The 20,777-nt window shown below is 41.9% G+C and overlaps 3 protein-coding genes across 4 annotated transcripts in view; 1 reads left to right on the plus strand and 2 right to left on the minus strand.

Moving 5' to 3' along the window:
* Nucleotides 1–6,003: 6,003 nt before the first annotated feature.
* LOC307127862 (uncharacterized protein) lies at nt 6,004–12,651 on the plus strand. Its single transcript, XM_079819333.1, has 5 exons — nt 6,004–6,129; nt 7,977–8,085; nt 8,324–8,440; nt 12,147–12,225; nt 12,353–12,651. Exons 1-5 carry the CDS (start codon nt 6,032–6,034, stop codon nt 12,442–12,444), a joined length of 495 nt encoding a protein of 164 aa, XP_079675459.1. The 5' UTR covers nt 6,004–6,031; the 3' UTR covers nt 12,445–12,651.
* On the minus strand, nt 12,501–18,571 carry LOC307127863 (uncharacterized protein). 2 transcript variants are annotated; one of them, XM_079819335.1, is made up of 4 exons: nt 18,470–18,571; nt 18,276–18,350; nt 17,796–17,887; nt 12,501–13,295 (listed from the first exon to the last, which is right to left on the minus strand). In XM_079819335.1, the coding sequence occupies exons 1-4, from the start codon at nt 18,531–18,533 to the stop codon at nt 13,212–13,214; spliced, it is 315 nt and encodes a 104-aa protein (XP_079675461.1). In that variant the 5' UTR covers nt 18,534–18,571; the 3' UTR covers nt 12,501–13,211. The 2 variants fall into 2 exon arrangements, with proteins under 2 accessions (XP_079675461.1, XP_079675460.1); XM_079819334.1 differs by having other exon boundaries at nt 18,258–18,350.
* A 1,070-nt stretch (nt 18,572–19,641) lies between these two features.
* The window catches only part of ccdc39 (coiled-coil domain 39 molecular ruler complex subunit), a gene marked incomplete at both ends in the record, with an annotated part of 32,887 nt that continues 31,751 nt past the window's right edge, over nt 19,642–20,777 (minus strand). The window contains 2 exons of the mRNA XM_079819402.1: nt 19,642–19,807; nt 19,982–20,073. Of these exons, the coding sequence (XP_079675528.1) occupies nt 19,642–19,807; nt 19,982–20,073 (258 nt within the window). The remainder of the gene's footprint in view (nt 19,808–19,981; nt 20,074–20,777) is intronic.

Consider the following 20,777-nt stretch of genomic DNA (forward strand, 5'->3'; position numbering starts at 1 on the left):
TGCGTAACTCCGCCCCACCGCGTGGGTATATAAGGAAGTACGCTGGCAACATCGCATTATGTTTCTGCTTTGGAGCCAAGAGTACCTCTTCACTCCTTCAAGCCTACAACTGAGTCTTTGTCAAGCCTTCGAGACGAGCAGCTTTCCAGAGGCGTTGGATCTACGGCGTGTTCCAGTGATCGCATACTGCCTGCCTGCTGATCTGCGCAGTGGTCCGTCTGACAGCTGGTGTGCCGGCTCTGCGAAGCTTCCTCTCCTAAAAGAGCTTACACGTGGCACGTCCTTTTCAGGATGTCTCGCCCGTGTACTTCTGGGTGTGGCCAGCCGTTGACTTCCTCCGATGGGCACGATCTCTGCTTGGTATGCTTGGGCGTTCAGCATGCTCAAGCAGCGTTCGTGGATGAGTCATGTTCCCACTGCGGGAACATGACCATCGCGGTTCTGTGGTCGAGACTCAAGGATCTTCGTAATGAAGTGAGAGTCCCCTCAACCACACCCCGATCTACCGTGCCCCCCGTGGCCGGTACTTCGGCTGGTGGTCAGGGTGACCTGAGGGTTTTACGGTGTGGAACAAAGCCCCGACGCTCATGCCTCGAGCCACACCCCCCTCTAGCGTTCCGCAACCCGTGAGTGTGCAGACTGAAATCGCGGGGCCAGCTCCGGCTCCCTCGCGCATTTCGTTTGGCGCTCCGGAGGATGATGCGATGTCGGTCACCGCATCACAAGGTGGGCTCGAGTCCTCTGAGGATGATGACTCGGCTGTGCTGCCGCCTTCGGGCGCGCCAGCATTGCCCGAGTCGGACCCAGAGCTGACAGCCATGCTGTCTCGGGCAGCCGCGAGTTTAGGGTTAGAGTGGAACCCTCCACCCTGTCCCGAACGCTCGCGGCTCGATGATTGTTTTTTGGGAGCCCGCGCTGACTCACGTCAGTCCCCGCCCCCAATACCTTTCTTTCCCGAGCTGCATGAGGAGATTGCCCGGTCCTGGAAGTCCCCGTTGTCTTCCCGTGACCGGTCTGCAGTCTCCTCCGCCTTCTCCACCCTTGATGGGGCCGCGGCCAAAGGGTACACTGGGGTCCCCCAGGTTGAACGTTCTGTTGCGATGCAACTGTGTCCTCAGAGCGCTTCGACCTGGCGAGGCGATCCTAAGCACCCCTCCAAAGCCTGTCGATTCACATCAACCTTGGTGGCGAAATCGCACAGAGCTGCGGGGCAGGCTGCCGCCTCTTTGCATGCCATGGCGATCCTTCAGGTCTACCAGGCCAGGATCCTCAGGGACATGCACGAGGGTGGAATTGATCCGGGGCTCTTAAATGAGCTGCGTGCCGCCACCGACCTCGCTCTCCGGGCGACGAAGGTGACCACACGCTCCCTGGGTCAAGTGATGTCCACAAATGTGGTCCAGGAGCGACATTTGTGGCTAAACCTGGCCGATATGCGGGACACCGAGCGGACACGTTTCCTCGATGCCCCCATATCCCAGGCTGGCCTCTTCGGCGGAGCGGTGGAAAACTTCGCCCAACAGTTTTCAACCGCCCAGAAGCAGACTGAGGCTATAAAGCATATACTGCCCCGGCGGCCAGCTGCTGCTTCCACCCAGCCGCCGGCACAGTCGCCTCAGCCTGCTCGCCGCCGAGGACGCCCTCCTAAGCCTCCCGCCCCTCCCACCCGGTCCAAGCAGCAGCCTTCACCCGGGCCGGGTCGCGGAGGAAGCCGTAGGAAGGCGTCCCAGTCCCCTCAGGCCGCCCCGCGCCCCGCTAAACGCCAGGCCAAGCGGCGCTCCTGAGACGGACGGCTCAGGGATGGGAAATTCTTTCCAGGAGATGGTAGCAGGACCACTCCTTCCCCCGGTGGAGGGCCGGGGGAGAATCCTTTGTTCAGCTGCTGGCCCCCGGGTCAGCAGCACCCTAATTTGGTCAAAGAAAGAATTAACACTCCCATTCCTGAGCCCCCAGAGATTGGTGATGTCAGTGCGCGCCACCCACGGGTCCCGCCACTCGCATCCCACTCTGTCGCCAGCCTCCTGGCAGAGCAGACCCCAGTGGAACGTGCGTCCTTCCCTGGTCTCCTCTGTCAGGACGCAGCCGTTAACCGCACCCCCACACCGGGACGCCCAACAGCCTCCCTTGTCCGGGTCGGTAACGCTGCATCGCTGCCCCACACCGGGTACGTCTGTAGTCCGAATGACCCCGCTGGTGCAGTTCCTGGGAGCCTGGCTTCAGATTCCAGGGCTGTCCCGCTGAAAAATCCACCTTCGGCTGGTACCCTAGAGTTTCCCATATGCAGCCCACAGCGGGTCATATGTGTACTCTCTAAGTCCTCCCCACGGGTAGGCATCTTGGCATTCCCTCACTGGGATATGTTTCCCAGTGTACCTTGGTAATCATGTGATAAGTGGGAGTCCTATGGCCTTAAGTGGCGGGATCTCACACTTACGCAGGGCACTGGACGACAGCTGAGTGGCGCGGTTATATTGGAACCCCCATTCGTCAGTCACTGACGTACGTCGGAGTGACTGAACGAAAGGGAACGTCTCGGTTACGTATGTAACCCTCGTTCCCTGAGGAGGGAACGGAGACGTACGTTCCTCAGCCACGTCAGCTGTGCTGCTGGAACGCGGAGTTCAGATCTTGGCTCCGCAGCAGATACATAATGCGATGTTGCCAGCGTACTTCCTTATATACCCACGCGGTGGGGCGGAGTTACGCATGCAAATTCCGCATGCCCATGGCATTGGCACGCCATTGGGCGCTGTTAAACACCTCGAAGGTAATTGGCTTCTAGGCGAAACCCCCATTCGTCAGTCACTGACGTACGTCTCCGTTCCCTCCTCAGGGAACGAGGGTTACATACGTAACCGAGACGTTCTTGAATATCATGTGTTGCAAGTAGGAAAATGGGCAAGCAAAAAGATCTGAGTGACTATGACAAGGGCAAAATAGTGATGGCTAGACCAGTGGTTTCAATCCTGAGGCCTGTTGCACAAAAGTAGAATTAAGACATCCAGGATAAATGACTGAGCTGGGCTCAATGAAGCCAAAACAAGTGCGTCCAGGCTTAATTGGTTGCACAAAGACCAAGCCAGGATGAGCAGACACGGATTCATCAAGCCAGGTTAAACCAATCCTGGATAGGTCCGCGCTCACGGCTCACTCAAATAGACCCGCCATGGATCACAGATTCACTGATTCACCATGGCAACTAGAGCGGCGTACTTTTCCCTGTCGGAGGCACAAATCCTCATGGAGGCATACGAGGAGGTAAAAGACATAATTAAGAAGAAAGGCAACACCGCCACAGTGATAAAACAAAGAGAAAAAGCGTGGCAAAGTATTGCAGACCGCCTGAATACGTAAGTAGTGCACAATTACACACAATTACAATCCAAATAGTTAATTCACATCTCCAAAAATGCAGCGTATCTGATTATGAAACAGTTGAATTTTTAATTGAAATGGACTGCAGATATGAGTGAAATTGTGTAAAGTAACTCCATCACACTGTATAAGGCTTTGATAAATTATTATCAAAGCCTTACATTATTACTACGCTCAGTAGTACGGTTTAATCTTAGCCGTTGTACTCTGCTTCTTATGTTGTCCACCGATTTTTCTGTGTTCTCCTGCTTTTATTAATGTAAAGCTGCTTTGAAACAATGAAACAATTGTGAAAAGCGCTATATAAATAAAATAAAATTGAATTGAATAAATAGATGAGGTAATAATAATAATCACTTTAATTTATATAGCGCCTTTCAAAGGACCCCCAGGAAGCACAGCAGGCCTACAACCATGCCCATGCCAGGACCAGGGCCAGAGTTGAAATGACCTTTGGCCTCCTGAAGACACGCTTTCACTGCCTTCACAAATTAAGGGTCAGCCCTGTGAGGGCATGTGACATTACTGTGGCTTGTGCTGTCCTCCACAATGTGGCCTGCCTGAGGAAGGAGAGGGCCCCAAGAATGCCACCAGCCATGGACTGGGACAATCCGGCAATCTTCCCTGATGACGACAGTGGTCGGCTGAGGGACCAATATGTGTTTAATTATTTTAGCTAGAATGTTTGCTTTCAATTTTGGTTAAATATGTCCTGCGGTGGCAGAGGAATTTGGTTTTTTTTTTGTGTTCAATTTGTATTATTTTTTAATTGATTTGGCCTCTTATGATGTTTGTGCTGTATACTGTGTGTAATACAAGCTTGCAGGGAGGCTACTGCATCCATTCATTTGTCTGTTCAGTTGATGTGTATGGATTTGTCCTGTATTTATTTCAGTGTGCAGACATGCGGGGTGTGTTATATACAGACCTTTGAATGTGTATTTATCCTTTTGTTGTAAATGCTTTGATTCTGTGCTTTCCATCTTGTAGAGTCACTGTGTGACTTCAGTTTCGAAAGGAGCTGATGGTTTACCTGCTTTGTTTTATCCTTATTCAATAAAGGAACATAATGTTACACTTTGTGTTTTTATATTTATATGGAATGTGTATTTTATTTGACAGTGTATTAGGGCCACACTGAGGAAGAAGGAAAAAGTCATATATTTATGAGGCTGGTTCTTTCTGCGGAAAAGATGCATATACTTTTTACAGTCCTGATACTTATGACAATGTGATGCTGATGTGCCAAAAGATTAAGTATGTCCTTGTTTGTGAAACCATACTGAAGAACAATTCCACGAAATGCCCCACAGCTGTCATTTTAACAACTGTCCTCCTCTAAAACAACGGGTTACAATATTATAACTTCATTCTCGAAGTCTGTGAATTTTCTTTTTTTTCCTCTGTGGCCCTAATATTCTATAATTTTATATATAGCCTTATAGTCTATGGGAAACTGTAAATTATCTTATGACAGCAACATCATCTAAAAATCATAATTTATCCAAAATTATTAAAATGAATGATCACAAAGTTTAAATAATGACAGTGGGTCTAGTTATATGTGATAGCAATGTATAGTGGGCAGTGGAATAACTATTGGTTTCCGTTAGTGGTGACTGCTGACTGACATAAGGGATGAGATTAAATAGATCCTGGAATTTAGCCTGGTCTGGAGCAGGCTAGCTCCACAGAATAAATCTCCATGGTAATTTATACCATAACATCCAACTGCCACCCTATCCAGCTTTAGTGCAACCGGATCATGGATAAATTGAGCCAGGATCACCAAGATATCCCGGCTTAATCCCTTATCCCTTTTGTGCAATAGGCCCTGGTCCTGGGGACCCACCTCTGCAAATTGTGTGTTTCTCTTATTTAACACACCTGCTGGTTATGTCATCATGAGAGCTCTATGCATGTCAGAAAAGGGCAAGCTATGAGACTACATGGATCACCATGGTGTTCGCACTACACAATAAATTTCCGTGTCGCCTGTCGTCTTCTTGTCTTAGCAACGCTCATACTACACAACACAATGCTAATATGCACAAACTGGCATTAAGGTGCATGATATCATTAGAGCAGTTTCCCATGTTGCTTCATCGCTCACACTAGATCACGTGGTGATAATATCAAATCAGGTTTGAAAATATTGCAGCATCTGTGACTGCATGAGACAGGCTCATATTTGATACAAATACGTTTGTCCAGTTGTTGCTGTCTACACCAAACTTGTGAATCTTTTTGAAATGACTATGAATATCTTACTGTTTCAATTAGATATGAAAGGCTGTTTGTGTCTGTCTTTGTGTGTACAGCATAAATAATAGGCATATCATCCCTCAAAAGTTACACATATTACTAAACAACCTTTCTCAAACAGAACACAAATCTGTGTCAAATACAGATCAGCTGACTTGCAACAAATTAACACATTTATCAGGCATCTCTAATTAGTCAAAAGAGCACGCATTTAATGGTCAAACACTTCAGTTTCTGGAGCTCACGTCACGTGATGTGGCCTTTGCTAATCAATGCTGTGGCTCCACTTCCCATCTGAGCCCACATGACAGCTCTGATCAGACCCCACTATAAAAAAACTCCGGCACATCTCTGTCTGTTCATTGACAGGACGCACCGGGAGATCTTCACCATGCAAACAAGAACGTTGCTTCTAACTCTCACCCTGACACTGGGGTTAAGTCTGATGGCAACTGGAGAACCGCTCCACGCTCAGTGCAGAGTCATATGGTAAGATGCTGTTTGAATTTTAGATTTTTTTTTTTTGTGCACATAAATTGGAAAGATTGTTGCTTCTCAGTGTGTTTAAACTCATAGAGGTGTAATAAAAAGTAAGTGGGTCATTAGTTCTGTTCACACCAAGAGCAATAACTGTAACAATAACTATAACGATAACTATAATAGCGTCCACACCAGCAGACAATAACATTCTGTTTATTCTAAGTGTGCCATTTTGTCTTCTGTCACTGCTTGAGCTCTTTCAAGTAACGTGGATTCTGATCGGCTCTCAATGTTTGTATTGTTCATGTGGAAAATATCGCTCTGAAAGTGATTCCAACGACATTGTTTCTCTGAGCCATTTTCATTCTAGTTGTAGTGTGGACTCTGCTATTCTTTTATTTAGAACGATTTTAGAACTATATCTTTATCGTTACCGTAATAGTCCTTGGTGTGAATGGCCCTTAATATTTTTGTGTGTATCAGTATAAATATAGCCTAAAGCCCGTCCACTCCAAGGACGATAACAAATATATATATATATATATATATATATATATATATATATATATATATATATATATATATATATATATATATATATATATATATATATATAAATATATATATATATAAATTAAAAAAATATAACAGTAGGCCTATTTCAGTGTCCTTGTTACACATTATATGCACTTATAATAACACTAAATTATAATTAACCCTAAACCAAACCTCATTTCTAAAAACCCTATAGTAAGTACATGCTGTTGATTAATAATGCTCAATACTTAATTGTATAATTACACTGTAGCAATGACATCTTAAAAAAAAAAAAAACTCATAAAAATGACAACAAAATTACCGAAACTTAAACTAAATAAAAAGAACACAAAAAAAAAGAAAAGCTAATTCAAAATATTAATAGACATAATATTATGTAATTAATGCTAAAATATCATTGGATATTTTGTCCTTGCAGTCTTAAGATTGTGATTCACATCACATATATAATAGTTATCTCTCTTTCAAAAGGTGCATTTTAAGATTTTTTCAGTCAACATAGTAAGAATTTTGGAGGGGAATAAACTTCCAAAAAATTGAAAAAAGAAAAGCAAATTTTACACTATGTTGTATTTCACTCATGCTGTTCTGTATTGACAATATTGTTACTTTGGGGTCTATGATACTTCATAATCAGATTTTTTTTGTTATATATTGACTAACAATAGCATACATATATATATATATTTTATACAGTGAACACAAGTATTTGGACACATGCTTCAGAATGAATGAAAGTCATAGCACTTTTTAACAAAATATCTACAATACATTTTGAATAGAAATCCACAAGCACACTTTTCAAGCAAAATATTTAACAAGAAAATTAGGTTTTAAGTGATAAAATAATAGATATGTTGTTTAAAATGAAGCTCAGTAAAGCTCAGTTTAAAAGTTCTTTAAAAAGTGACGTTCTGAGAACGTTTCAGCATAATTTTTCTGCAGATGCCAGTTGGAATTTTTAAAAATAAAAATTTTCATTACACTCTTACTAAGATAAATCAACAATCTTAAGATGATTGAGCAGCATGCATAAAAACCAAGACAAATCGTAAACGCATGACTAGGCTTCACAAGGATCACAAGGCTTTGATCGTTTATCTCTATCATCCACCATGATAGACTGACTGACCCTCCACATACTGTACACTTTCATAAAGCTCATTTGATATGCATGATATGTCAGTGGTCTGAATTCTGTCCTTTTAGTCTCGCACCAGATCCACAATCCAATTTACAAATTCACGCCACCTATAATCACATGACATGACATTGAACGTTTTCTCATTATTTGTCAGGCTCTTTGGGATCCCGTGCCAGGACGTTTTTGTGAGTCTAGTGAACCAGATCAAGGCCTGGAAGGGCATGTCTGGCTGTATGACTGTTGGACAGAGATGCTTGTATGATGTAAGAGCATGTTTGCTACCTTTAATCCTAAGTATTAAACTTGTATTGACATGTACAGGTAGAGTGCCATGCAAAAGTTTTAGGCACATTCTTTTTTTTCACAAAAACATAAAGTTGTTTTTGAACTTTTTGCAAGTATTTATTGTAATAACCCAGCGAGGTTTATGTATGCACATAAGTCTGACAACATATTTGCCTAGAAATATATACAAATCTAGTCAACTGTTGTCTTCTTCAGCTGGTTTCTGCCACACCATTCCATATCGTGGCCAAACACACCTCCAGACAGTGGACCAGCAAGCAGGACCTGACCTTTCACCTAGTGGCAACCGAAGAATCTGTCTGTAGAGTGACGGTAAAATGCTCTGCTGGCAATATTTATTTTCATAACATCAAGAAGGACACTGTAAACCCTAACGTTCAAAATAATTAATTGGTTTGAGTAGAGCCAACTCAAATTAAACAAATTAGTTCAAACAGATTAACTTTTATAAGCATTTAGAACTTTCTTTTTCGTTTGAGTTATCAAAACTGACCAATTTTAAGTAATCTGAATGGTTACATTGTTTTGAGTTAATTTAAACTAACTTAAATTTAACCGAAACTGGGCTGGGATTTCCATTTCCCAGCATGCTTTGCCATGACACTTTAAAGGGTGCAAAGGTGCAAGATTAACGTTAAGTGGGAGATTTGGTAGTGTTTAATGTTTTGTTATGCTAGTTTAGAAGAGTTTCTTTTATGGTTTATTTTTTTTTGTAGGGTTACCATTATGGTGACGAGTGGAGCATGAGCTTAGTTTGAGAACAGATATATGTTAAAGGTGAACTATGTAAGATTTTTGCAGTAAAATATCCAAAAACCATTAGGCCAGTGTTATATATTTTGTTCAGTTGAGTACTTTGAATATCCCAAATGTTTCCAACTATTTGTAAATCGTGAGAAATTGCTATTTTAACCAAGGAACCGGAACGTGTGAGCTATGCGTTTGAGGGAATCGCCTGTCGATTGTGTCATATCTGCATTACCCTCAGTTACCGGTTCTATTTAGCAGAAACGCTGTACTCTCACTGCAGTGTGAACAAGTGTCGTAGCAGCCGCCGAGAGAACGTACAGAGTAACGTCATAACATCATCAGCACACTCAGATATATATAATACGATAAACAGAGCAGCGTTACCTCATACTCATGACTGGAAAAGTGGAAGTGGCGCCGGCGACCGTGTCATAATAAAAGTCCTGCCGGCGACTATGCCATAATAACAGCCCCGCTCTTCAATCGGTCCTGCGGCCTTGCTCAGCTCCACAACACTCGGTACTGCTCTGCTTCATACTACAGTAATGTTAATAATCGCATCTATGAACATGATTTCTGCCCGAGTCCTATCCTGACTCTTTTCCACCGGCTGTGAGGTGAAGACCACATGCCCCAAGATTCTGCGCTCAAACGTGGCGTCATCAAACTACGCCTTTGTTTTGAACAGGCGACCTCTAGAGGACAGAAAAGTTACATAGTGTAGCTTTAAATCTTTAAATGTTCTATATTGCTTTCCTCATTCAGCAAGTGCTATGCTATGCTACCGAAGCGTTGTGTAACCAATTAGCAAGTTGGCATTCATTAAATTAGCTAGTTAAAGCTCAAGTTTCTATTACTAAAAATTTAAGATTACATGATATTTTTAAGTTAAATGTATGAATTAGCTTAGTCAAATATTTCAAGTTCAGATCAATTCAAATGTATGATTGTAAATATCAAAAATATGCAAGTTCTACTTAAACTTTAAATTTCTTAACTTAAAAAATTTGAGGCAACTGATTGATGTTGTTTTTTGTTGTTTTTTTTGCTTTACTTATGTTTTTTTACTTATTCGGGTTTACAGTGTAGGTATGGAAACTTGTTTCTGCCATGGAATAAAAAATAAAAAAAGGTAATTGCGACTTTTTATCTCACAATTTTTTATTTCTCGCAATTCTGACTTCATAAAATGCAATTGTGAGTCATTATGTGAGATATAAACTCGCAATTCGGAGAAAAAAGTCATTATTTTTTTCCTCAGAATTGGACTTTATAACTCGCAATTGCAATATTTCACAGTTCTGATAAAAGAAGTAATAATTGAGACTCACAACTGTGAGATAAAAAGTCAGAATTGTGAGTTTATAAATATATGTATTTCTCTCAGTTGTGAGTTGATATACCACAATTCTGACTAACTCGGAATTGAGACTTTGTGTCATGCAGTTCTGAGGAAAAAAGATTGCTTTATTCCGTGGTGAAAACAAGCTTCCATAAGTGGGAGATAGTGGTGTTAATAACACATTTTGTTTAAAGAAATATGTAGGCCTATTGCTGGACTTGTCTCGCAAGAACTCAACATAAGTGTTTTGTTCCATAGCTACCATTTTGGAAAAAAGCCCCAGTACTTCAGGACTAATATTGTGCTAAACAAATCTGGCATAGCCTATTTATACCCACCAGCTTTCATGTCATTTTGTGCCTGAACAAATTAGCTTTGGCACAAAAACATTTATCCAGTTGTTGCTATATTCAAACTTAAAGTACTTTAGCCAGCAAAAACACTTTTTTGTGTTTTTGTGTAAAAAGATTCTTAGCTTTCATGTAGGCTACATACCATTAAAAATATTTTTTGAACGAAAAATACACTAAAAAAACATAATATTGTGAATCATTGTTATGCTTTGCCAGGGAGGTATTCCAGAAAGCAAGGTTAAAGGGGCTATATGCGTTTTTCTGAAATTTAAACTCGCGACTGACACCTGTGGCCAAAAAACAGAACTGCTCTCATTTTCTGCTCGCTCTCGCAGCGGTGGTTACGTCACATCCGCAGACAGCGCGGGAAAAGACGACCCGCTAGAAAATAGGAAAAATAGGATACAGGCTTATACGTGCACCCACTGTGAGCGGACAAGGTGTCAGTATGCTCATCAGGAGATGTTTGAGTCATAAATGGTAAAATAAAAAGGCTATTGTTACGTTTATTTTGGGGAAAAAGTTGCATATAGCCCCTTTAACTTACCATCACATATACCCTCAACTCTCGGTTGATTAACCCAAACCTTGCTTACTCAAGGTATGCTGCTTCCAAAAACATGTCCGTGAGTAAGTTCAGCAAACTCAAGAGTGTTCCCGGTTAACACACAAGACATTCTCAACAGAGCAATGAATCAATTATTCACCATGGAAACTTGGTGAAATTGTGTAATGTTTTAATTGTTTTAACTATATAACAAATGTATTTAATATAACTATATTAAGAAAACTAACCCTGGAGCAGGGTTAATGAGTAGCAGATTATGTTCAGAGAGTGAGTTGCTATGGCTACTTACATACCCTCAAAGTTACCTCCATTTTTGGAACCGAAAATTGAGGTAATCCACAAACATACCCAGGTATGTCACATAACCTGCTTTCTGGAATACCCCCCAGATCCTCAATTGGTTCCTCAAATCCTCCAGGACCAGTTTTGAGGAACCCTGATTTAGGCAGTATGTCGTAATTCGAATCCAATCTTCAAGCAAAAGGAACTGGATGAATATTTGAATGTTACCAATCCCGATCTGAATTCTGACTTGTAATGCAGCCCTGAATCATAAATGAATTTGTGTATTTTATGAGGTGACAGTGATGGGTAGGTTTAAGGGTGGGGTTAAGGGTATGTAATTCGTACAAATTCATGCAAATTGGGCAACTCGTAAAATATGTATGAATTGCCGAGAGATCTGGTTGTTTTTTTACATAAAACTTGTGAATCTCTTCCTCACATTCAGCTAGAAATGGATACATTCTACTTATATGATCACATGACAAAAATAGAGTTGCCTAGGTAAAGGGTGTGTCACAGTGGCGTGCACAGGGTTTAACCGATTTAACCAACACCCCCCAAACGCAATTTCTATCAAATACTGAATCTGTATTCTATATTACCTAAAATGATGATGCCTTCTCTTTTCTCTCTTTTGAAAACTGCTGAAGCACAAAGTAGCTAAGTATCTCTTCATAAAGATTTTCATAATTTTTTTTCTCCTTTTTGTCACTGTCACAGGGATATGCCATCTCAAAAGCATGGGCCAGGCTGGAAGACAACGGCACAACCTACTGCACCCTCTACAACCTCGTTGAGGGTGAGACTGCTTAACATGTGCCATGTGACTGTGCTACATGTTATGATGGCATTGATAAAATATAGCTCTTTCTTGTCCAGTCATGCAGAGAAACCATTGAATCGTCTTTTCTGTTGTGCATTTGCAGGCAGCGGGCTGGTGGATGCTGCGGGCTATAAGGAGTACACAAATGAATGGATCTGTCTGGAGTACTCGACTGCCAACTGCACCATCTACTGATGAGATCTGCCGGTCTTTGATATGATTTAATACACTGACAAGACCACAAAACATTTATGAATTGCTCTTTATTCTCCAAGTGTGGCTTTTAGTATTTCTGCAATCTCTCATATACAGTTCTGTTACTAATGCTTGACAGGATCACAATGTTTGAGAACAAAATGCATTATTGTTTTAAAGGCAAATAAAACAGTTGTGTTGAATTGCACCATTTTTAAGTATTGTTTTTGTTCAAAATGTCTCCATTGCAATTGTATTCGATTATTTACAACATGATCACTTTTAGGAAATGTGTCTCTCATTAAAATAAAATAGCATAGTATGGGAGATGGGTTTATAAGAGACTTGCAGGTTGGCTTTTGATTTGGCCTGTGAACAACCACCTAGCAGCCCACTAGTTACCACCCACAACATTTGCCTAGCAACCACAGAGCCACACTCTGGCATCCACAAAGGATGGCATTTTTTTCAGAAAAATTTAAAATCTTGTTACTGATAGTATCTGAGAAATACATAGACCGAAATATGATCAAATAAGACTGATATCTAATAAAGAAACAAATAAATATAAAACAAAAGACTGTTTATTTGCTATGCAGAGCTGCAATGGCATTTGATTCACAACAGCATATGTTGGACTGTGATTTAAAAAAAATACACACACGATTAGGTGCTCTGAAAAGATTACACAAAGAACAAAATCATAGTCATAATTTACTTGACCTTACTAACAATATGAATACTATCTGACAATATTAATAGGATTTCTAGGATATTCTGGAGCCTCTCTGGATTTTTCTCACAGTGACAGAAGTCGTTGCTCTGTGTTCAGAAGGAATGAAACTTTCGATCTGAAAGGACAGAGAGCATGATAAAACGTTATTTAGGCCTCATTTGATGTTTACATAGCCTATTCATATCAGTGCAAACATTTAAAACAATGAAACATTATACAGTAAAATGAATTATAGGCTATTTAATATAAAGAGCCATTCAAAAGTAACTTTTAATAACTGGTGTATCAGTGATTTTTGCGGATAGGCCATGAAGTCAGTTCTCTTCTGGATGTCCAGATGTGCCTATATGTCTTTGTATGAAATGTTTTGTTTTAAAATGTGTTTTAAATTAATGCCACCATATTTCATAAATTTTCTTAAAGTGTGGTTACATTTACCATTGTTCTGCAAATTGTCACGGTCGAAGTCACGTGCAATTGGGAATGTTGTGTGAGGGAGAAAGTTTTTTCCCCAGAAAATCTTTTTGATGAAATCTGAGAGATTTCTGTCCCTCCGTTGGCAGCTACGCAACTACCACTTTGACGCTTCTAAAAGTTCATAAAAAGATCACATCCATTGACGTGGTTATGTTTTATTTCAGTCATGTTTTCCTCAGTTGGTCTGTGTTCATGAGTAATCATGTTCACCTTTCGTCTCATTAATCATCTCATTAGTTCCCTTTGTTTGTACCATGCATTTATACCCTGAGTTCTCCTTCATTCTCAGTCCGTTCTCGTCAGTGTTACATCCATATTTATGTGGTTGTGTTCTCCATGTTATTCTCCTATTTATTTGTGTTTGAAGTTATAATTAAAGACTATTTTGTTTATTCCTTCGCCGTGCGCTTCACTACAGCCACCACTCATGACAGAAGAACAGACCCAGAGACTTTAATTATTTGCTGCGTTTTTTCCTGTTTTGTTTCCATTTGTTTTTTTCCACCTTTCCATGGATCTACCAACCATCCAACATTTTCTCCGCCTGGAGCAGGGAGACCGTCCGTTGGAAGACCACACGCGGATCGCTCATTTTGTGTCTTTTAGCATGCCAGTCTTGCATTGCCCCGGAGCCTGAGTCATCAACACTGTGCGTCGCAGAGGGAGCATTAGTGGAGTACGAGGACTGGGAGGAATCCCCAACCCACAACCCCACCATGGTGGATGTGTTCACTATAGCCGCTGGAACATTTATTGGATTATTGAAGGTGTTTGTAGATGTATTACCCCTTTTTATCCAAACCCTGCTGGTTATGCCCAGCCCTGAGTTTCCTGTTTTCCCGCTGGTTCCACCCAGCCCTGAATCAACTGTTTCCCCGCTGGTTCCACCCAGCCCTGAATCTCCTGTGATCCCTCCCAGCCTCCCTCTCCCGTCTCCTCTAACAGAGTTTTTCAGCCCTGCCTCATCTGGTTCATTTCACACGCTTTTCATCTCCTGAACAGAACTGTGAGGATCTGCATTTGTCCTTCAGGCCATCAGCTCCTAGTCCAGAGAATCCTCTGGCTTCGTCTCCAGCCTCTGAACCCAACACTACACTGCACCCTGTTGTCCCATCGTCTCCACCTTGGCTCCGCCCTCCCGCGGCTCCACTGGAAACCATCATCCTTATGACTTCCCCGGGCTCCCACATCCCACCGGCTACGCCGTGTTCAGACGTCGTCCTGCCTGCACCTTCGGCTCCATCGTCCCCCTGGCTCCACCTCAGTCCTTGGTCCCACCGGCTGCACCTCAATCTTCAGGTTTTCATGCTCCACCTCAGATGCTTGTTGCTGCAGGTCCACCTTTGTCTCCAGTGCCAACAGTGTCTTGCGGGCTCTTCGGCTTGTCTGCTCCGTTACCAGTGGCAACGTCTTCATCGTCCGTCCCCAGGGTATTGTCTGCCAAGTCAACACCATGGCTCCTTTCTCCCTAGACTCCGCCCTGGGTGCTTCATCCTGGCTGGTCTCTGGACCAAGATCTGGCTCCTCCTTGGCTCCTCCCATCCTCCACTCCCCCATGGACTGTTTTGTATTTTATTGACTGGTTTTGTCCCTCTCCTCTTCCATGTCCTCCAGAGTAGATGTCTTCATGGAGGACCTGGGGACCCGACTTGGGACCTGTCCAGTTCTTGCGAAAGCTCAAATGTGCTGCATCCCTTTACCACAACAGATTTGTGAGTTGATGAATGTTTATATGTGAATAAAAGCATAAATTCAATCTGTTCATATAAAGCATTCGTGTCTCTTCAGAAAATTTTGGACTAAACCACTCCATTCATATGGATTAGTTTTAAGATCTCTGAACTTTTTGAAGTTTTAAAGTGGTAGTTACATTGGGAGTTGAAGGTGCTTAGGACAGCCACACCACGCCACGTCAAGCCCTCTGTGGACACCGTAGTGCGCAACAGAGAGTTCAACAGTGGGGGTGAGGGGGCCCCAGTGTACCCTAGGCCGCGGCCCCATCAAGGGCAGAGAAGGCGGAGGAGGCCACCAAACGATCGCGGGAAGCACGGGGACTTCCAGGACCGCGTGATCTCCTCATGCACCTCGGGAGCGAAAGGCATTGGGGGCGGGGCCCAACAGCTGTCGGGTGCCGTCCCCAAAAACCAATCGCGCAACCACGAGCACTCGCGACTGGGCGGAGTTCCACACCAGCACGAGACTCGCGGCTGCCCGAGATAACATGGCTGTCAACCTTAGGTCGGATCAGGCAGCGCTGACACACCCGGAGGCGGAGCACAACTCCTAATCGTCATCCCCAAAGGACTCCAGCCCACCTTGGGATGCGGCGATCGACATCTCACTGCTATCTGGAGCGTGAACGAAACGAACGAGGCGTCAGAGACGGGCCGCTGTTTCAGTCCAACACTCGCGGGTTTAAGCAATGTGCAAGAGGGGGCGTGGCCCGAGGAATGATCGTCGGGGTTCTTAATACCACGGCACCGCACTCAGGTCACCCTGGCCACCAGCCAAAGTACCGCCTCACTCGGAGACGATAGATTGGGGTGTGGCAGAGGGGACTCTCTCTCCTCACGGAGATCACTGAGTCTCGACCGCAACATCGCGATGGTCACGTTCCCGCAGGAACATGACGCATCCACAAACACTGCCCGAACGTGCTGAAGCCCAAACACATCGAGCAGTGAATGTGCCCATAGACAGCAACGGAGATCGATCGCACCCGGAAGTGCACGGGCGAACCGTCTTGAAAAAGACGTGCCACGCGCAAGCTCTTTTTGTGAGAGGAAAGCTCTGCAGAGTGCCCAGGGAAACACACACACAGCTGTTGCAGATCACTGCACAGATCAGCAGGCAGGCAGCATGAGATCGCTGGAACGCGCCGTAACACCAACACCCTGGAGAACCGCTGGTCTCTCGAAGACTGAAGAGAAGACTTCAGAATTCAGGCTTGTAGGAGTGAAGAGATCCTCTTGGCTCCAAAGCAGAAACATAATGCGATGTTCGCAGCGTACTTCCTTATATACCCACGAGGTGGGGCGGAGTTACGCATGCAAATTCCGCATGCCCATGGCATTGGCACTGCCATTGGGCGCTGTTGAATACGATGAAGATGATTGGCTTCTAAGCGAAACCCCCATTCGTTAGTCACTAACGTACGTCGTAGTGACTGAACGAAAGGGAACTACATTTTAAGTGATGTATAAAGACTTTACATAATGAACCGTTATGTTTTTATTACCTTAGAATGAGTCATTTCTATCTACATAGGCCACACCACGGGTCCCCTTACAGTGAAATCACCATTTTGCGTCATCCTGTTTCTATAGTAGCCCTAAACGGACAAATTTCTCTACAGAGCGCTAGTCACTCTCTGCTCTTTCCGACACCAACATTTTTGTCTTGTGTCGGCCCCCGTAACTTCTCTATGAGAGAACACCCTCACCACTAGATGGCGCTAAAATTCACACATTGCACCTTTAAAAGCGATACAGTTCTGATGCTTTTGATTGGCTCTCTTGTTTGTATTTGCAGCGCATCACGTCGGCTAATTACATCAATCCACAATCCCGCTGAAAACTTTAGGCTACAACCTGTCTGAGAGCGGCCACCATGGCGAGTGATAAATGTGTTCCAGTGCAGGAAATTTAAAAATCATTTCATCCAGAAATCTGTATTTAACCTCAGAAATGATCTCAAAGTAAAAAGATGTGCTAAAGTCTGATTTTGTGTGGGCTGTGCTTTAAAATGTAATTATTATAATCTTAATTCAAGTGATGAAAGATTTTGAAAGTCTGACCCTGCCTGGTTTAAATGTTTGAAAATAATTAACAGTTGAAAACATTTGTTAGAAATTTAGAAAATTAATGAAAAAGTAAGCAAATGTAAGCAGTTACATTACTTTAATGAAGTAACTGAAATAGTTACACTACTTGTTACATTTTAAATAGGGCCACTTGTAATCTGTAACCTATTACATTTCCAAAGTATCCTTCCCGACACTGGATATACGTAACAATAGTGAAAAAAAAGTATTGCAACTGCTGACCTTATGTGTAGAAATAATTGTGGGACACTGGACTGTATAAACTATAAAAATATATCCTATAGCATATAAAAGGTGAAAAGACTAAAGAATTACCTGACGCACAAGGAGCTCCATCTCATTAGGATTACTGGACAGATCAACCAGAGACATGACAGCTAACCTCAGGCCAGTCATTACTGAAGGGCCTATGAAAAAAATGACATCTTATATAAAAAATTTAACTAATCTCCAATAGTTTTATCATCATTTACTCACCCTCATGTCGTTCCAAATCTGTATGACTTTGTTTTAAAGTCAGTCTACTGTTGTTTCGGACCGCATTGAGTTTCATTAAACAGTTAATCATTTTTATTCATTTATTTTGTTTTCCACAGAAGAAAGAAAGTCATACAGGACTGCCACAACATGAGGGTGAGTAAATTACATAAATGTCATGTTGGTTGTAACAATCCCTTTAAACTAAAGATCACCGCTAACAAGTTTATGTAAAATCCACAGCTAAGTCAACTGACACAATGTAGGCTGATTAAAATTGATTTTTTGTGTTATACTTACTAGCAAAATAAGACATACCAGGCTGCTGTGTTGATGGCGCAGTCCAGCTTGCTGATGTTGTTTCTGCTGTCAATTCTGTGGTTGTAGGATCACCTGCGAGTTACACAATTACCAACATTAACCAAACAGAAAACAGGTTTTTGAGTGAATATATAAATGAAAAGGCCATTATTTCATATATATCATTTATCAATGTTTGATCAATTACTCACCAGTAGTGGTCGACTCTCCCACAGAAAAACACAGAAATCCAACAAACAGGATGAAGTGGAACATTTTCTCCTTGCTTTTGCAAATGATCCTTTTGGAAGAGCGTGTATGGATACGGTCAGTGACTCTTCAGGTTTTTAAGCTGTATGAGGGTGTGTCTCATGGGTTTCCATAAATACAGAGACTGAACACACCCTAGAATTGCCAGCACAAACACAATGGGTCATACGGAAGTTATTCTTTCTTTTTTTTCACTTGATACATTCGATTCATCATGGGCCAAAACATTTGATGAATGTAGGGTTTTATTGGTTATTTTATTGTTATGCTGCCACATAACACAATCATATAAGTACTGAAACTAAATGAATACCTGTGGTTGTAATTCCAAAGGAAAGAGTTTCAGAGAAAAACGGTCTAGGTCAAAAGTTTGTAATGATTTTTAATGTTTTTAAAAGTTACTCTTATGCTCACCAAGGCTGCATTTAATCAAAATGACAGTAAAAATAGTAATAATGTGAAATATTATTACAATTTAAAGAACTGTTTTGAATGCTAGCATTACTCCAGTCTTCAGTGTCACATGATCCTTCATAAATCCTTGCCGATTATTTATAGACCATTATATTATAATAATAATAGATCAGTAAATCATCATATTAGAATGATTTCTGAAGGATCATGTGACACTGAAGACATCTGGAGTAATGATGCTGACAATTCAGCTTTGACCTCACAGCTATAAATGTCATTTTACCATGAATTTAAGTAGAAAACAGTTCTTTAAAATTGTAATTATATTTCACAATAATGCTGTTGTACTGTATTTTTGTAATAAATTTCAAATAAATGCATCCTTGGTGAGTATGAGAGACTTCGTTCAAAAACATTAAAAAGTCTTAATCATTTCAAACTTTTGACAGGTAGTATATAATCAAAATTTGTTTACAATAAAGTCTGAAGTAATACGTTTCTAGGAAATTAAAACACACACACACACACAATGAAAAAGGTCACTATCAAACAGCCAAAGTAATTTTAAAGATAACATTGAATTGAATAAATTAAACATTCAGATAAAACTGGAATAACAAGAACGGTGGTATAATTAAAAACAGCTTCCTAGTTGGTAGGCACACATTGTTCCTCAGATTGGGCCGCTGGCTGGACCTGTCTAAGGGCTCTTGCACTTGCTGCTCCTGCTGCTGCTGCGGGTGCTGGGCGGCAGAGAACCCTGCGGGGATGTGACGGAGAGACCCAATCCCAGATCCACTGTCTTCACTGGGGGAGACTGGACAGATTGGCTTCTGGCACTGCTGCTGGTCGATGGATTTGAGGATCTGATATGCATGTGGGGAACAAAAGACAAAAATCAGGACTTTCCACATGTCATGCATATTTGTCTGGTTTAAACGCTCACACTTGACTGGACAAATATGCTGTAAAAGCAGCAGACGTACGTGTGGAATATAAATGGCAATAGTTCATGGTTAAAAGCATGATTATGTGAATACCGATGGAGTGAAGCAGAACTGCGGGCTGAGTTGATCTTTGAGCTCAGACGGCTGGATGGAGTGGAAGCAGGAGAGGGAAGCGACAGACCAGCCTACAATGAGGAGCATAACCATTACAGTTCATTAGTAGCTTAATTTATATGCAACAAAGCAAGTAATTAATTCCTCTGATAATTGACCCCACTATAAAAATGTGAAAATACACTACCGTTCAAATGTCTGGGGTTGGTAAGGTTTGTTTAATGTTTCTGAAAGGCTGCATTTATTTGATTTGAGAAAAAAAAACACAGTAACAATATTAAAGTTTTTACTGCATGTATTTGCATTAAAAAAACACAGTAAAAACGTTAATATTGTGACATATTAATACAATTTAAAATAAATGTTTTGTATTTATATATGGAAAAAGGTTGATTATTTATATGATCCATCAGAAATCATTCTAATATGCCAATTTAAAGGAACAACACTTTGTTGTGCTGCTTTGAAACCATGATCATTTTTTTCAGGATTCTTCAGAAGAACAGCATTTATTTCAATTTAAAGGTCCCATGGCATGGCATTTTTCTATTATTTTATAGTGTTTCCTGAGGTGTACTTATATTGTTAGTATGATTTTTACATCATAAAATGTCATAATTTAGAAATAAAAGGCATTTTGTCTATACTGCTGTTTGCCCTGTGGCTGAAGGCCCTGTTACAAGAGGCGTGTCTGCTGTGAGACTTCAGTAAAAACGCCCACTGTTGTGATTGGCTGACATCTTTGCATTTGAAATTAGCGGAGGGGGCGTGGTTT

Source organism: Gobio gobio (genome assembly GCF_949357685.1).
Source record: "Gobio gobio genome assembly, chromosome: 6".
Lineage (NCBI taxonomy): Eukaryota > Metazoa > Chordata > Actinopteri > Cypriniformes > Gobionidae > Gobio > Gobio gobio.

Bases quoted from the DNA above. Each gene is read 5' to 3' on its own strand.
- LOC307127862 (XM_079819333.1), top strand. From the start codon at position 6,032: ATGCAAACAAGAACGTTGCTTCTAACTCTCACCCTGACACTGGGGTTA. The intron at 8,086-8,323 runs GTAAGAGCATGT...TGTCTTCTTCAG, and splicing joins GACAGAGATGCTTGTATGAT to CTGGTTTCTGCCACACCATT. The intron at 8,441-12,146 runs GTAAAATGCTCT...TCACTGTCACAG, and splicing joins AATCTGTCTGTAGAGTGACG to GGATATGCCATCTCAAAAGC.
- LOC307127863 (XM_079819334.1), bottom strand. From the start codon at position 18,533: ATGTTCCACTTCATCCTGTTTGTTGGATTTCTGTGTTTTTCTGTGGGA. The intron at 18,351-18,469 runs GTGAGTAATTGA...TGTAACTCGCAG, and splicing joins GGGAGAGTCGACCACTACTG to GTGATCCTACAACCACAGAA. The intron at 17,888-18,257 runs GTAAGTATAACA...TTTTTTTCATAG, and splicing joins TGGTATGTCTTATTTTGCTA to GCCCTTCAGTAATGACTGGC.